This window comes from Gopherus flavomarginatus, chromosome 2 (genome assembly GCF_025201925.1).
Source record: "Gopherus flavomarginatus isolate rGopFla2 chromosome 2, rGopFla2.mat.asm, whole genome shotgun sequence".
In the NCBI taxonomy this organism is placed as follows: Eukaryota; Metazoa; Chordata; order Testudines; family Testudinidae; genus Gopherus; species Gopherus flavomarginatus.
Genome location: NC_066618.1, coordinates 16,703,894 through 16,721,092, shown reverse-complemented (window position 1 = coordinate 16,721,092; position 17,199 = coordinate 16,703,894). Strand labels below are relative to the sequence as shown.

The following is a 17,199-nucleotide window of genomic DNA, read 5'->3' as shown; positions in this document are numbered from 1 at the left end:
TAGCTGATTATCCACCACGACTGCCAAATCGTTTTCAATTGCTACTTCCCAAGATGGTGTCCCCCATCATATAAGTATGGCCTACATTTCTTTATTCCTAGATGTATACCTTTATATTTAGCCCTATTAAAATGCATATTGTGTGCTTGCACCCAGCTAATCAAGCGATCCAGTTCACTCTTTCAGTGACCCTGTCCTCATTATTTACCGTTTCCCTAATTTTTGTGTCATCTACAAACTTTATCAGTGATGATTTTATGTTTTCTTCCAGGTCATTAATAAAAATGTTGTTATAGCTTAGGGCCAAGAACCAATCCCCATAGGACCGCTCTAGAAACATACCCTATGATATTGCTATGAAAATTAATACCCTTTTGGACTTTGTTATATATAATTTTCATCCTTTTTAATTAAAAAACCAGATTTCTGTAATTACTTTTCTGATCCTGCAAATACATGCTTTAGTACTATTTTAGTCACATCAGTATTAATTTTTCTCCTGAAAGGTATGTATTCTTTATTGGAAGTTTTACTTTCATAGTAGGGCCACCACCTGTCCAGGTTTTCCCAGGATTGTGTGTTGTTGTTTTTGGGTTTTTTTGAGGTAGCTGTCCTGGGAAGTCTGCAAGGGTGCTCAGTGTTCAATGTCAGCTGCCCAGTTTTATTGGCTCAGGATCATCCCAACTGTCTTGTTTTTTTTTTGTAACTCAGAGATGTCAACCTTATTTCACATTCTTTTCTCCAAGGTAAATATTGTTGTTAAGATACACATCAGTGGTGGTCCTCATTCTGATAAGTTTACTTTTCATTATTGCAAACAGAGGTGCCATTTGCTATGTGACAGGGGGGTAGGTGCCTTCCTTGACCTTGTACCTCCCCCCAGAATTTTCACAGCTCCTCACCAGCTGGAGTTGATAGCTCCCCACAGAACTGCAGGGGCTACCATAGGCACTGGGTTATATTTGTTTGAGTTAGGGTGACACCGTGATGGTTTGGGGGTTCTTTTTTAAACAAACAAATTTGGTAAGAAGCACATTTTATCAATATCAAGACAAGTGATATAAAGGAAAATTGTATGGGGGCGGTGGTTAAGCACAGCTCAAATAAAAGATATAATTAAAATGCTGTGGATGTTCTGAGGGTCCCAGCCTGGCTGTGGCACTACTATTACTGTATTCAGTATTGATGGTGGTTCTATGGCTGATCAGCTACAGTATTCATTGAAGTATACATAACAATATTTTGCCATTACAAAAAACAACACACAAGTGGTTTGGAGTTAAACTTGACACAGTGTCCTCATGGTGGTCTGTCTTATGACCAAGAATTGGACACTCCTACTTTCTGAGCAAGTGAGGGTTCATATTAATGTCCACTGGAAGGGATTTGTTTAGGGGTAGAAATCAGTCACCTAGCCCCTCAGGATCTTATTTTCCTTGTTTGGAGCTGCGATGCAGAATTGTGCTAGAATTGTTAAGGTTCTGTACTCCCTTCTTAACCCTTAACTCTCACTAACACAAATTTTGTGGTGGTCTCTATTTTTTTGTGCATGTTATTCTGCTGGAAAGCAAGAAATATTGAATGCCTTAGTCCTCTGTCTACCTTCTCCTTGGAAGACTTCCTCACCTTCATCAGCCAGTGCTTGTGTGCCAAACAAGCCTTACTTAGTATTCTCTACACGGTTGCTATGACTCCTTTGAAGCACCATGCTCTGCATATTGGGGCATTTCTAATGTCCACGAGCATCTGCTGCCACAGCTCAGCAAGGGACAGAGTACCTACTTCTAAGGAGAAAGAATGCTTCTTTTGAAGCCCTGCAGACAAATAAGTCAGTAGCTGTCCAAGGAAAAGGCAGTTAAATAACAGGATAGAGATGAAACAGTGACAACTATTAAGAACTAAACTGAAAACTCCCAGGAAGAGGCAGAAGGGGTTAGGTAACAAGGTAAGGAGAACTCCTCAAATCTCCCTGGACCTGTCTCTGCCAAGTGCTAACAATCAGATTTTGGGCCACAAAAAGTATATACTATTTCAGAAGGTTGATAATGCAAACTTTATTTACATTACCCTGTCTCTGGTAATGTGACTTATGCTGAACATTTCTAAAGCATCCACACTGTCGTGACTAGCAACTTCAGGATATTCATTTTTTAAATTATAGACTATAAGGCCAGAAAGGCTCATTATGGTCATCTAGTCTATCCTCCTGCATAATAAAAGCCATATACTTTCACCCTTTAATTCTTGCATCAGGACCGTAACTTCTGATTGAGCACCAGAGCATTTCATTTAGAATGAAGTCTTTACATCCAGAGTGGATATCTAAGGATGAAGAATCTACCTCATCCCTTGGTAAACTTTTCCAGTGGGTAACTACCCTTTCTTTCAAAAATGTGTACTTTATATGAACAGACTTAGAAAAGTGGAGGTAAAATAAGAACCTTAAAATATTTTACTCTTGGTCATTAACATGGAAAAGATCTGCTGTATTTAAACAAGCTATAGCACTTCTGTAGCAGAAACCAATCAAGAAAATGGAATGCTCACTTTAGAGCAGGGTGTCCAGACTTTGCCCAATGGTACAGTAACTTGCTAGGAGCATGAAGACTACTTCACTTGTTCCATATCTCCAAAATCCAGTCCCCACACTCCTTACAGCTTCATTTATCACAGCATCTTTGTCTAATGAGTAAAGAATAGTAGGACAGGTGACACTACCCTTTATCTTTACTTCAGAGAAATGGGGCCTGCCGAGGCAAGAGTCTGACATGCAGTGCAGCCTGGCCCCTCACAACTAGCTGGACCACTGCATGCTGGGACTTGCTGAATGTTGTGGGCCTCTTGTAATGCTGAGGTCTGACTCTTGTGTGTCTCATAGTGCCACAGCCAGTCGGTGTGGGACACATGTTGTGGGATGTGGAGGATGGGGGTCTCCAGGCACAGCAGGACCTTGGGACATGCCTGGGAGGGTGGGGACTGCAGCAGGGACTGGCCTGCACGACAGCCTGAGAAATATCTGCCTCGTGAAGGCGGCCCACCCTTGGCAGTGGGGAGGTGGGATCCAGCCTCCCCTGCTAGACAGCAGTGGGACTGGCTGCTCACGGCCGCCTTGGCAGGTGAATATATCGGACGCTACCAACTCCGGCTGAGGGGGGAAGAGTGTCCTCCTCTCAGGCTGCCTTATCCCGACCCTGGGAAGAATGGCAGGCAGCGTTAACAGCCCGCCCTCGCCTTGCAGGCTGGACGGGGAAAGGTGGAGGGCTTGAGCCGGGGTCCAGGTAGCAATAGCACAATCACCGCTCTCCTTCCCCCCTCCCCCTCGTGTGAATGGTAGTTACCTTCCCTCCTGTGCAGAGCAGCCGGCTTGATTGCAGCAAAACGGAATGTTCCAAATGCCAGTCAGGCCCCAGACAGGGGGACCGCGCGGGGAACGGGGTGGAACTTTCTCACCGAAAGGTTCTTTTGGCAGCCCGTGGAATCTAACGGACGTAAACGGCGGCCCGCTGACTTGAAGGATGCTGAGGAGACGCGAGACCTCCCACGTCACAGGCCTGCGGCCTCTCGAAAGGACAGAGCCCTATCCCGCCTGGGTGTAAAGGGTTAATGGGCTGGGCGCAGCTGCCGGGGGGAGGTCCCGCCTCCTCCCCTCCCCCAGTGTGTGTAGGAGACAGCACAAATCGAGCCCCGTCAGGCTGAGGGGCCATCCCTTCCATCATCCCCACACGGCGTCGGGCTAGCGGCCACCCCCTGCGTCCGCCCGGCAGCCACTCCCCTCCTTCCCTCAGACCGGCTCAGCCGCTGCCACGCCGGGCTGCGTCTGATGCCGCCGCGGGTCCGGTAGGTCCGCGCCTGGATGCTGATCCCCTTCTCCGCTTTCCCCCTTCCGCAGGCGGCGGCAGCAGCTGCGGCGGCTCCGGCTTCTCCTCAGCCCCCGGCCGCCTCCGAAGGGATGCTGGAGAAACTAGAGCTCGACGATGAAGGTAAGTCGGAGTCGCCTGCCGCAGAGCAGCGACTGACGGACAGACACTCCCCTCGCTCCGGGGCTCGCTCGCATCCCCCCGGGGGGGGGAATCCCAGACAGGCGGGCACCCCCGTCTGCCCCGCTGCGGGCTGCCCGCACCCTGCTGCCTGTGCCCTTGGAAAGGGGCGAGGCGGGTCGCTGGGTTACAGCCGACCTTGCCCCCGGGCTCGGCCCAGCCTGTGCGGGGCGATCGCTGCGTACGGACCCGTCCCGTGTGTTCTGTTCAGCTGACAGGTCAGACGGGCAAATGCCGCTCTTCGTCACCCTCTCCGGGGGTGGGATCCCTGATCTGTTTTTCCAGTTATCGTTGAGCCCAGTTCTGTAGGGGGGGACTTTGACACGCGTGGTTTGTTTTTTTGCTTTTAAAGAACTTTTATGTATCCCATTGATAACACGTACTGTAGATCTTGACCTCTAGAGCTAAATGACAGTTGAAAGATGAAAAAATTGGGACTGTTGTACCAGATGTGGGCATGTATTAGAAAAAGTCAGTGTTAACAGAACAGACTTATGTCTGCCAGCTTTTCTTTGATACTGCTTCCTATTTAGCTCCTAATTAGATGACTGACAAATAGTTAACTCAGGTAGGAGATGAGCTTCTGACTTACTTACATGTCTTACAAGCACTACACTGTTTTGTAAAGGAGTTTATTCTCTTCCATAATTTTGAGCAGATCTATTAGCATATGCCTTTTTGAAGGGGGGGAGGGGTGTTGAAAACTTAAGGTAGTAGTTTTTAGACATGAGCCTTTCCTAGAATGGCTATAGAAATCTAATTTTCACGTTTAATATTTTAAAGTAGCTAAAACTTCGTAGGCTTTTTATTTGCAGAACGTGTAGTAATATATCTTTTAAAAACTTTGAAAATAATAGGCTGAGTCATTATAGTATAAAAAAAAACATAAACCAGCATACTAATCAGATGTTCTTTTTGATAGCTATTCCTTTCTGTAGCTGACATGGCTGTTGAATGTAACTAGCCACAAACCTCATTTTAAATTCCTTTATGACTGGTAAAGGTTTTTCTCGAGTCCTACTGGCTTGACTGCTTTTCTAAGAGCTTCTTGCTCTATAACTTTTAAAACAAAGGTAGGCCAGTCAAATAGACTCAGGCTTTTTTTTGTCTTGGTGAATTCTCACCAGAACAATAAAATCTGCAGCTTCAGGATGACTTATTTTACATGAATGTTTGATGTAAGGAATTCAGTCTCTGATTTGTACTATCTTTCCCCAATTTAACATCAATAATTTCTGACCACATCTGCACCTTTCATGTACTCGATTGATTTCCTCTTATCTTTAAGTTGCAGAGTTAAACCATGACATGCAGAATCTTTCCTAAACTTATCTTATTGATCTGCTACAAACATTCAATTTTTGGGAAATGTAAATAAATCCGCTTTACAATTGTTTTATGTCTACTTTAATAGTAGTGTTTCATAACATGCTGAGATGGATGTCTGGTCTAAACAAAAACTTTCATTTACACAAGATAGTACAGATTACTGTGATAGAATCATTTATTTTCCAGCACACGTCAGATTATAAAATATGAATTCACTGCCAGTCATTCTCACTCCTCAAAACTGTGTTCCATTGTGGTATTTCTCGAAATTTTATTTTCCTCCATCAAACTGAAGTGAGGTGTGTGACTCTCTTCTTTTGAGTTGGTATATAAGTTTGAGTGTTTTTGCTTTTGTTTTAATTTGTTGTATATTGGTTTTGGAATATGTCAGAGGAAGCATGTTCCTCTGTTGGTGGACAGTACGCTTAATACCAAACCCTGGCCCCATTCAGAGGCACTTGCCATCTTTATAGAGAATCCATCTAATCTTTGTCTGGAAGGATAGTGATCAAAACATGGGCATTAAGACTGCTATATACTTAAAATAGGTGGTGGGGGTATGTGCGAAAAGCAACAAAGAGTCCTGTGGCACCTTTATAAACTAACAGACATATTGGCGCATAAGCTTTCATGGGTGAATACCCAGTTCGTCAGACACGGGTATGTGCAGTGTATTTCAGTGGAGACCATTTTGATAAAAGTAACAGCCCATGCACTAGAGCAAAACTTCTTTCATTGTCAGAATATGTTTTCATACATGAAGTCAATACGTAGAGAAGCCCAAAGACAGTGGGATGGAGATGGAAATGTTCACAGTGCTTATTATTTTTTGTTTTTACCTCAATCTTGCTCTTGTTGCTATGATTGCAGTTGTGCTAATGTTAGGGAAGGGAGGAGAGAAAATTAGTTCTGGTTATTTGGTAGATGAGACATGTTGCTGGGTGGTAAGGTGGTTCAGAAACAAAAGACCTTCAAGAATGTGATTAGATTTCATGTGTGCTCTCTCTCTCTCTCTCTCTGTGATATATAAAATAATATGTTTAATTAGAAACTTTTCTACCTGCTATTATAGATTAATTTAGCTCTGTGTTTCACATATGGCTAGCTTCCCCAACAGTTTGTCCACCAACAGTCAATAACTATCTGGTATATCAAATTATGCTGCAGTTCCTTTGGAATGAATGTTTAACAGAAAGTAACCATAAAAAACAAGGCCTCAGAATGGATCTTGCTTGTGATTCTCTTGAAAGTCTACGCAAATGAGAGAGAATGTCACTGGCATTTTAATTTAAAGGAAATTAATTCACATTATTTGAAACTAATTGTTTAAACTGAAGGGTGAGGGAAATGAAATGCTGTTTAGAATACCAGCCTTTCTTGTAACTGCATTTATCTCATGACTGGGATGGTACATTGCTTTGCAGAATCTGGTTTCTCAGAAGGGATGGTCTGTAAGTAAAATGGACACTCACTCAAAAACATCACACTTGTATCTAAGTATTTTGTACCTACTAGTGTTACAAGTAACACATAAGATAACTATTCCTGAGAGAGAAATGTTGGTTCTTCCTTCTCTCTACCCTCTTCCTTTGCTTTTAAACCCCCCCCCCCCTCCCTTATTCGCTTCGGACATTTGACTGGACTCTCTTTATTGTTAGTTTCACTTGTTGGTCAGTTCCAGATCCTGTCTTTTGCAGTAGAATGATAACATAATTCTTGTACTGAATGCTCTTACTAGTAAACACTCTCTTGACTGAGTATTAGTTGCAGCAGAGCTGAAACACAATAGCCAGCACGTAAATATATACATAGAAGGGAAGGAGAGGAAGAAAGAGATGGGCCAAAATATGTTTAGTTTGCTTGGATCTGCCCAAAAGACCCTTCTAAACATCAGTAAGAGAACAGAGAAACTTTTAATTATTAATAAAATAGTTCTTTACTAGAAAGCTCAGGGCATGCTATTTAAATGGTGACTTCTCTTCCAGAAAATGGACATTAAGTATCATAGTCAAAAATATTTTAATTCAAGATCACTGTCCCTCTAGCAGGGAGTGGAAATAAGACCACTGAAGTAGGTTTTCTTATCTTTCATACTGTTACTTTTTTTGGAGGCAGGGACAACCAGTTCCTTGTTACAGTAAAAAATGTGACAAAGCTGATGTGACTGTGTACCTAATAATACATACACACACACACACACACACACACACCTGCTGTTACATCAAAGTGGATTTCTTGGTTCATTTCACACACAGTTTTGGGTTGGCTTGTGAAACTTCAGGATAGATCACGGATTGCCTAGCTGCTCAAAAAATAAAGAACAGGAAAAAAATAAACACCCTGCTCTCCAACTGCTTTCTGTATGGGATCAGTGTCAAGCTATAGTAGGTCTGGGATTTATTTTAGTTTTTGCAAAAGGGGGAGGGAGGAGGCTGGAGATTGGGGAAGAGCTAGGAGAAGTAATTTGTTTTTGTGTATTTAACAGAAAAACATTAGATTTTTACCACCACAGTTTGTCACTGTGTAGCTTTGTTTTGTTACAGATGAAAATGTTTGAGATCTAGTTTTGTTTCTTTTAAAATAACTGTTAGCATTATTGGTTGAAACTATACCATGACACTAATCTAATCTGAATTTTCTTCATCCCATCCTTTAAATAGTGTCTAAAATTCCATTAGGCTACAGAAGTTAATTTAGTCTCAGTATTTACATCATGGATATCAACCACATACCTGTCAGCTGCAGTAATTTGGTTGATTCAGCATTGTAACTGTACCTTGGATAACTGGTTCTGCTGCAGTGTTGGCTCACAGCCATCTCTTTACCATCTTATCCACCAGCACAACTTAAAGAAAATAAAGCGGCAGCTCTGATTATACAAAAAACTGCAGTTGCTTTTTCCAGGCTATCTCATCCCAGATTAAAGGCTAGGAACAATTTTTTTTTTCATGTGGGGCTCATGCTAAGAGTGAGGTGGAAGGGAGACAAAAACGGAAGAGTATAATGCGGGAGAAGAGACTCAGTGCTAACTGTCAGTGGTCACCTTAAGCCAATGGGGTGAGTCTTATCAGAAAAGTCTAATATGGTCTAAATTTTTCAAAAGTAATGAGTGCTGTTTTTGTTTTGGTACCCAGTTTTGAGAAACTTGAAAAGGCCCTGGACACCCATCTTTTGAAAATCTGGCCCCTTTAAGGTGTCTTAGGTTGAGCATTCAAAATCATTAGTCATCCTCGAAAATAGAGGCATAATATAATTACGTTTTCAAAACTAAATTCAATAGATCACTTGGCCTATATGGTGGCAAAAAGGAGCCATTTAAAGAAAATCTTGGGTTAACTCTTCCTACTTCAGGTCGGGTCTTTTTTGCCTTCCTCTGCAGCCTGGGGCATGGGTCACTTGCTGGAGGATTCCCTGCAGCTTGAGGTCTTCAAAACACGATTTGAGGACTTCAATAACTCAGACATTGGTTAGGGGTTTGTTACAGGAGTGGGTGGGTGAGATTCTGTGGCCTGCATTGTGCAGGAGGTCAGACTAGATGATCATAATGGTCCCTTCTGACCTTAAAGTCTGAGTCTATAACCTGCTCCTTTGAACTATTACATCTTTATTATGCTCAAGTGTCTTTCACTGACTGCTTCAGATTCACTTAAAAAAAAAAAAAGCTTTCATTGTACTTCAACACCACAGTAAATGCTCATGATGCACTTGTGCAGCCCAGAATTAACACTGGAATAATGGTTTTTAAGCTTAAAACTAGGCTCTAAGCGTAGACAACAGAACTATATTGCTATCCTGTCAAATCAACACAGAGTTAGTGACTGGCCTTCCATTCCAACAAGGTGGAAGGGGTTCCCTTTCTAGACTGTCCAAAGGGGTTTCTGCAGAGCAATACGTGAACTAAATATGCTTCATCCACAGCACTTCTAGCCTAGGAAGTGAGTGCCCCGATTTAGAGACTGAACCCATGTTTGTTGTATGGTAATGCTTGCAACTGCTGTAGTCAGTGAGCTTGTGCATTACTGATGATTGTGGCTTAATATTAAATCTTTTAGACCATGACACTTAGGTTTTTAGGAGGTTAATTGCAGCAAAGAGTCCTGTGGCGCCTTATAGACTAAACAGATGTATTGGAGCATGAGCTTTCGTGGGAGAATACCCACTTCGTCGGATGCATCCGACGAAGTGGGTATTCTCCCATGAAAGCTCATGCTCCAATACATCTGTTTAGTCTATAAGGCGCCACAGGACTCTTTGCTGCTTTTACAGATCCAGGCTAACATGGCCACCCCTCTGATACTAGGAGGTTAATTGTGCGTCTAAAGAGTTGGCACTATATAATCTGCATTCCTAATCTTCCCACCAAAACTGCACAGTGTTGCCCAGCTGTATCTCCTGTTACCTTTCCTACACACCCACCTCTTGCACTGTGGTCTCCCAATTTCTTCTTCCTTTTTGATGACACCCTCTTATCTGTTTTCTGCCTGTGACTGTGTATCTCTTTCATGGTGTTTCCTATGCATGGAATAGCCTCCCTCCAGTAGGATGCCAAACAACCTCTCCTCTCCTACAAGTTCTTCCTTAAATCTGTCTGTTAACCTTTCACCACTAACTCTCATCCCTGTTTTCACATCTCAGCTCATATTACTTTAACTTGGCCTTTGTTGTTTTAACCCACTTCAGTTGAGGGGGTAGGCTGTAATACTGTTATGGGAAAGGTGGCAACAAAATGCATATTACAGGTTATTGATGCATTACACACAATTATGAACAAAACTACATTAAAAGAATGTTAAGATACAGCCAACCATTTAAAAGTTTGGAAAAGGCAGAGTTACAGTTGCCTGTGCAACCTTAATTTGGCCTTCTTGTGTGCATGCATTATGATATACGCTTTAATTACATGATCATACTGTTTTTTTCCCCCCACAGGACTCCTAACTCATTCAGTGCACAGGATAGACCTGCTCTGAGGATACATCAGGGTTGTATAGTGATGGAATCTGTCTGAAGGGCCCCTGCTTCATTTGTTGCAGAAGTTGGTAGATAAGGAGTCAGTGAGGCAGGGGATTATGAAAGAGAAAGGAAAGTCTCATAGTTAAGGTAGTTGAATGTGCTACCCCAGGGAACTGGATTCTCTTTGGCAATAGCAAGGTAGCTGCTATGTTATGCAAAGCAAGTTCCTTAAGTCACCCTTTCAGAGATGGTCACTAATTGGATGTTCCTCATTTTATGGTGTCCTGGGATCTCGCAGCAGCTGAAGTCAGTAGGAACTGTGCTTTGAGCATACAAAGTGCTATATAATGTTATATTCTCTGAAAAATTAGATCCCAAGTATGTCAGGTTGGGCACTCAAAATTAGTGGATATTTTTGACTTAATATTGTCTCATCTGTAAAATGGGGATAAGATCAACCCCTCATCTCATAACAGTGTTGTGAAGATATATTAACTAATGTTAATGAAGCACTTGTCAAAGTTAGGATCAGGACTCGCAATTTGTCAGACCACTCTGTTTTATTTAGCACAGCGCTCTGCCAATAACATTCAGAATATGTGAGCGCCCATGCAAGGCTCAAACAGTCTTATTTATACAGATAAAAGAGCGGGAATTAGACAAAGGGACAAAGATATCAAAACAGTAAAATTCACCTGGGGCACAGCATGCATATCCTATTTCCTTACTAACTGTTATCGATCTAAGACTAATGCTTCAACAATTGCCCTTAAACGGTGCAATTGTTCTATGTTAATGTCTGTATTCCTGACACCTGGTTGCAACATTCCAACATCTTTGCTTAAAGATACAGATAACATTTCTTTAATCCTTTCTATTTTCACAATATAATTCATTCTACTTTCACAATCCCTCCTTTGGTCAAGCGCACGCCATGACCAACAATTACTGGGTTCCACAAATTAACCGTTCCTTATCTCTTTGTTCATCAGTGATATTCAAAATCATCATATTAGCACTCTGTTTTGGGGCAGCCATCTGAGTGACACAATTCTGGATACAACAGGAGATTAACTGAAAGCATACAAAAATCACTAAGGGCTTGTCTACATCAGAAAGTTGCAGCGCTGGTGAGGGAGTTACAGCGCTGCAACTTAGGAGGTGTACACATCTGCAGGGCACCACCAGCGCTGCAACTCCCTGTTTGCAGCGCTGGCCGTACTCCCGTTTTGTCTCGGGTGTAGAGGATCCAGCGCTGGTGATCCAGCGCTGGTAATCAAGTATAGACACTTACCAGCGCTTTTCTTGACCTCCGTGGAATAAGCAGGTATCCCAGCATACCTGAGGAAGCCTCTGGTAATCAAGCTGGTCTCCTTCCCCGTCTTGCTCTCGCGTTCCCCGAACCCCGAGCAAGCAGGTCTCCTTCCCTGAGGTTTGCTGGGTGGTTCGGGGAACGCGAGAGCAAACCGCGGCGAAGCTGGTCTCCTTTCCCGGTTTGCTCTCTCGTTCCCCGAACCCCCGAACAAGCAGGTCTCCTTCCCTGCGGTTTGCAGGGTGGTTCGGGGAACGCGAGAGCAAACCGCGGCGAAGCTGGTCTCCTTCCCCGGTTTGCTCTCTCGTTCCCCGAACCCCCGAGCAAGCAGGTCTCCTTCCCTGCGGTTTGCAGGGTGGTTCGGGGAACGCGAGAGCAAACCGCGGCGAAGCTGGTCTCCTTCCCCGGTTTGCTCTCTCGTTCCCCGAACCCCGAGCAAGCAGGTCTCCTTCCCTGCGGTTTGCAGGGTGGTTCCGGGAACGCGAGAGCAAACCGGGGAAGGAGACCAGCTTCGCCGCGGTTTGCTCTCGCGTTCCGCGAACCACCCTGCAAACCGCAGGGAAGGAGACCTGCTTGCTCGGCGGTTCGGGGAACGCGAGAGCAAACCGGGGAAGGAGACCAGCTTCGCCGCGGTTTGCTCTCGCGTTCCGCAAAACCCCTTGAAGCCGCCCAACAGCGCTGCAGTGTGGCCACATCTAACACCACTTGCAGCGCTGGTTGCTGTAAGTGTGGCCACTCTGCAGCGCTGGCCCTATACAGCTGTACTAATACAGCTGTAACAACCAGCGCTGCAAAATTTTAGATGTAGACATGGCCTAAGATTCCAAACAGGATAGTTAGGGCTCCCTGAAACAACCAGTTTCCTATGCCAGAGAAATTGAACAGGTTACTTAGCCACTTTCATAAAGAACTCAGCTCTTCATGAGGAAGATATGCGATTTGTTCTAAGTGGCTATAGCTATCTATTACCTCATTGGTATTGTATAAACACACAACATTGTTTTCCAGTGAGAGCACAGGTCCCTCCTTTGGCCGCCAGCACTATGTCCAATGCCTGACGGTTCTGGAGGGCCACCTGTCCGATCGCCCCTGTTTCTTTGGCCTGGGCTCTTAAACTTTTTCTGGTTTTATTTGCCATTATTTAACTACTTAGGAGCCTTTTTTTTTTTTTTTTTTGGCCTGGTGTATTGCTCCCCCAAGTGGGATAAAGGAACTGCCAATAGCCTCTTCCAGGTGTTATGACTGTTCCATATTGTGTTAAATGGACAAGGTCCTCCAGTGAGGTCTGGGGAATTGAGTGGGATAGCCAGGACAGGAACACCAGTTTGAGAGTGGGCTGGGATGTGGCTGCAGACCCAGCATTTAGAAATAATAAGGGTCTGAGCTATCCACACTTGCTGCTGGATAAAAGAATTGTCATTGTGGACTCCCCAGACCTTAAGATACCAGCAGCCGAAGAACAGGCACCACCAGAGGCGCATGTTGGAGGCAGGGCCCTTCTGGTTCTGACAACCTCAACTGAGGGAACTGCAGTCACAGTTTTATGTCCACGAGGCAGCAGGCGCTAAGCTCACTACTGCTTCTTCTTGGGCCTTGCTTTATGTAGTCATCTGCTTCTGGCAACCCTTACGAGAGCGTAGATTGTAAGTTATTGCAGGCTGTTCCTCTATGTCTTCTTCTGGAGTCAAAAAAATTGACTCTGCGTGGTCCTGAGGTGGTGGTTGGTTCACTGGGGGTGGTGCATTCTTACACTGCGAAGCATGTATCCACTCTGAGATGCCAGACAGTTTAACAGCTGTCCCTTGACTCTGGCTGTAACAATGGTCCTCACACCTTATCTCTTCCTGATGCATACATTCTTCATTCACACAAATAGATTGAGAATACAAACAGTAGTATTTTATATAGAACAAAAAAAGCATTGCAAATTAAACCTTGCTAAGTTTTACAATTGATAACTAAGACAATTTACATTGAGACCCAGGCCTTCAATGTTTCTCTAATTTACTTAACACAGACACAATAGAGAATCCTGTTTCTTACTACCTAAATCTTAAAACAAAGAGTTAGAGAGGGCCCAATTTGTAATGCATATGAGAAAACAGAATCTTATAGTCCCAGGGGGTCAGTTCTTTCTGCAATTTAAAAAAAGTGGCTAGCAGGATGAAATCAAATTATACTTTAATTCTTATGGGACATTATAAAATCCTGGGGACATATCCCCCTTTTGACACTAAGATTATTAATCGCCAGTGTCACTTCTTATTTAGTCCATGTAATAGAAAATACTGAGAGATGATTTGGGCCTGTGGCTTTAGCTTTGCACACATTTATTTTATTCACAAGCACATTGTAAACATTTCAATTACACACATACAATTTAAAACCAAAAACACAATTGGGGTAGTAACATTAGTATGCCAGCAGTTGTGGGAAACCATCCAGAAAATATGTTATACCAATGGTAAGCTGTGATGTTTTTCTGTAATGGCAATTTTTAACATGTCCCCATTGGCGTGTATAATATGAATAGCCCAGTTTTTCACATTGTTTTATTTATTTATTTATTTTTAGGACCCATGTTACCTTTTTACCTTTTAACAGAAGATCGGTAACTGTTTGCCATTCAATGCCAAGATTGATAGAGAACTTAGGTAAATCAGTGCTTACAGTAAACTGAGACTCTTTTGTTGTTGTTGTTGTTGTGGCAAATAGTAAATGTGATTATTGGTAAACACAGTACTTACATTACATTTACATTTGTTTTCTGGTGGGTTGCTAACACTTTTTCCCAAGAATTAACACATACACATAGTCCATTATACAGTACTTTAGATTATCTGAAAGACAAAAAGAACATTTTTCTACCCCTTTTGGGGTGGCATTGATTATTGCTTAAAGATTCCATTCTTTTACAAATATCCTTCCTGACTGCAGGCAAAAGAGAGGAATTACCCCCTATTTTCCTGTGTTTTTTTTGTTTTTTTTTTTTTCTATAGGCAGGCCAGGTTTTAATGGCTTCTACTTTTTAAGGGTTATGCAAAAATTATTCCACTGTTTAGTTATTAAATTCATGAGGTGGTATACCTCAAGTTTTGCCTCTTATATAGCAGACCAAGTTTGTAATGTTTTTCCTGCTGTGTTAAGCTTTAAGTTTATTTACAGGTAATAGCTGAGAAGCATCAGTACCATATTACTTTAAAGGATTTTTTTTAAAAAATGATACACACTACAAGTTGTTACAGGGGTACTTACTAACATTAAAGTTATTTTAATGTTTAATATTAACAGTAACATTAGCATCAAATCTATAAAAGGTATCTTGTTATACCATGCCTTTTATGTAGGCAGTCTATGTTCTTTATATGCAGCTTTTTTTTTTTTTTTTTTTTTTTTTTTTTTTTTTTTTTTTTTTTTTTTGCTGGCAGTTCTCACCTTTCTTTATCAGTTAGGTAATTTGCATCAACACAGGCTAGGCTTTTGGATTCAAAGCCATCAGCAGAGCTCAGAGACTGTCTTAACACACAGGGATCTGAAAAAGAAAACACAGCCTATTGCGGCTCTTTTTGGAGCCCTAATAGGATTTTAATTCAGCAGCATGTTTCATTTGCATTTATTTTTTTACATCCCTTTCTACAATATACACTGCACATGTCCTAGGGAAAATGCACATTCTTTCTATACTATAACTTTTCAAAAACATTAGCTATATTAATTTTTACATAAGGTATAACTGTTTCTTTTGTTCTTACAGAGTTTTCATGTATTCTTATCAAAGTGACAGTCTGATTCCACAGAGCCATTTTAAGGCTCAGTGTTTTGTTTTTTTTTTTAACATTGCTTCTTTTTGTTTTGTGCACCTCACCTTTGCTGTTGCTTCAGAGGGTCACTGTTAATTTCTTATTCTGTCATTACAGCTCTTATCTGCTATTGTTACAAAAAAAAAAACCAAACAAACAAAAAGACTCCAGAATTTCTACATATTCTCCTGATTCTGACTGCCCTATTGCAGCCATGACTTGGTCTTTATTTCAAAACATTTTAATTTTTGTAAAGAATCAAGTTACCCCTTAAGGGTTAAATGCTAAATCCCAAAGCCAAACAACACTAATTACCTGTGTCTTGCAAAAAGGTCTGTCAGTTTTGCAACTTTGAATTAAAGAGTCAAATGAATTTTTAGTGGCATTAAAAACAAAAACAAAATCAATTTATCTTACACCTACAAAACAGTAGTTCTTCTTCGAGTGATTGCTCACATCCATTCCAGTTAGGTGTGCGCGCCGCGCGTGCACGCTCGTCGGAAACTTTTTACCCTAGCAACTCCAGTGGGCCGGCAGGTCGCCCCCTAGAGTGGCGCCGCCATGGCGCTCGATATATACCCCTGCCGGCCCACCCGCTCCTCAGTTCCTTCTTACCGCCGTGTCGGTCGTTGGAACTGTGGAGCACGGCATTGCTGTCCTCCACGTCCCTAGCTCTCCTTGTTACTACCGTTGTATACTACCGTTGTTAGTTAGTGGTTAAGTATAGTTAGTTAGTTAGTTAGTTAGTTTGTAGTGTAAATAATTTTGTACATAGTTGTTCGCTGGTCTGGGCTGTAGCCCTTCCCGGCACCGGGCTCATGCCTGGTTCGCCGGGCTTTAAGCAATGTGCGGCCTGTAAAAAGCCTATGCCAACCAGCGACCCTCACGACGCGTGTCTAAAGTGCCTGGGGGAATCGCACAGGTCGGACAAGTGCCGCATTTGCAAGGCTTTTAAGCCCAGAACAAAGAAGGAGAGAGACCAGAGACTCAGGACTCTCCTAATGGAAGCGGCACTTGACCCAGCAGCTTCGCAGGCCATGATCTCTACGCCGGCACCGGATCGCACCGGCTCCGGAAAGACTCCCCGGCACCGGGTGCAGAGACGAGACCATCAACGTCTGCAACTCCAGCCAGGCAGACTCGAATGGAGCGCCCGGCATCGACATCTGCCCCGGCACTACCGGCACCGTCGACTCCGGGCCCGGCGGGTCCGTCGAGTCCGGTACCGCCGAGCTCCCCCATAAGATCTGGGGTTGAGCTATTGGTCCCATCCACTCCGGAGACTTTCGCCTCGGCACGGGACCTTATTGCCCTGACTGAGTCAACTCAGCCGCCACCCCCGGTACCTCCGGTGCGGGTAGCATCTAGGGGCAAGCCCATGATGACGGCGCCATCTCGGGACTCACGCTCCCGATCGAGGTCCCGACGCCACGGTCGCTCGAGATCCCGACGCCGCTCGCAGTCCCGGCACCGCTCCCCTCGGCGGTACCGATCGCACTCGCGGCACCGATCGACCTCCAGACGGTCACGGTCTGACTCCAGCCGTCAATACCGGCACCGTGACTCTAGGAGCCAGTCTCGCCGTCATTCAGCGCGCCGGTCGACCTCCCGGCACCGAGCTGGTGGCAGGTCGACCTCCCGGCACCGCATCGGTGGCAGGTCCCGGTCCCGATCCCGGCACCGAAGCAGCGGCCGGTACCGGTCCAGATCCCGGCACCGAGACAGAACTCGGTCCCGATCCCGGCGCCGGTATGACTCCCGGTACCGA

At 43.7% G+C, this 17,199-nt stretch overlaps 2 protein-coding genes and 1 long non-coding RNA gene across 8 annotated transcripts in view; 2 read left to right on the top strand and 1 right to left on the bottom strand.

Annotated features, from left to right (window-relative positions):
- The window catches only part of LOC127045057 (uncharacterized), a 37,609-nt gene extending 33,767 nt beyond the window's left edge, over positions 1–3,842 (bottom strand). Inside the window, exon 1 of the long non-coding RNA XR_007772610.1 lies at positions 3,339–3,842. This is a non-coding gene — a long non-coding RNA (uncharacterized LOC127045057). The remainder of the gene's footprint in view (positions 1–3,338) is intronic.
- The window catches only part of PRKAG2 (protein kinase AMP-activated non-catalytic subunit gamma 2), a 568,070-nt gene that overhangs the window by 443,544 nt on the left and 107,327 nt on the right, over positions 1–17,199 (top strand). For 4 of the 6 annotated variants that reach the window (XR_007772607.1, XM_050940419.1, XM_050940417.1 and 1 more), the window contains one exon: positions 3,890–3,980. The exons of 1 other annotated variant lie outside the window; for it this stretch is intronic. Coding sequence is in view for 3 of the 5 variants with exons in the window: in XM_050940417.1 (XP_050796374.1) it covers positions 3,890–3,980 (91 nt within the window). In the remaining 2 variants the exon portion in view is untranslated. Of the gene's footprint in view, positions 1–3,889; positions 3,981–4,237; positions 4,256–17,199 lie in introns of those variants that run through there. One more of the 6 variants, XM_050940421.1, reaches the window with a different exon arrangement.
- Positions 11,540–17,199, top strand: part of LOC127045049 (uncharacterized) — a 33,859-nt gene continuing 28,199 nt past the window's right edge. Inside the window, exon 1 of the mRNA XM_050940435.1 lies at positions 11,540–11,557. The gene's annotated coding sequence lies outside the window, so the exon portion shown is untranslated. The remainder of the gene's footprint in view (positions 11,558–17,199) is intronic.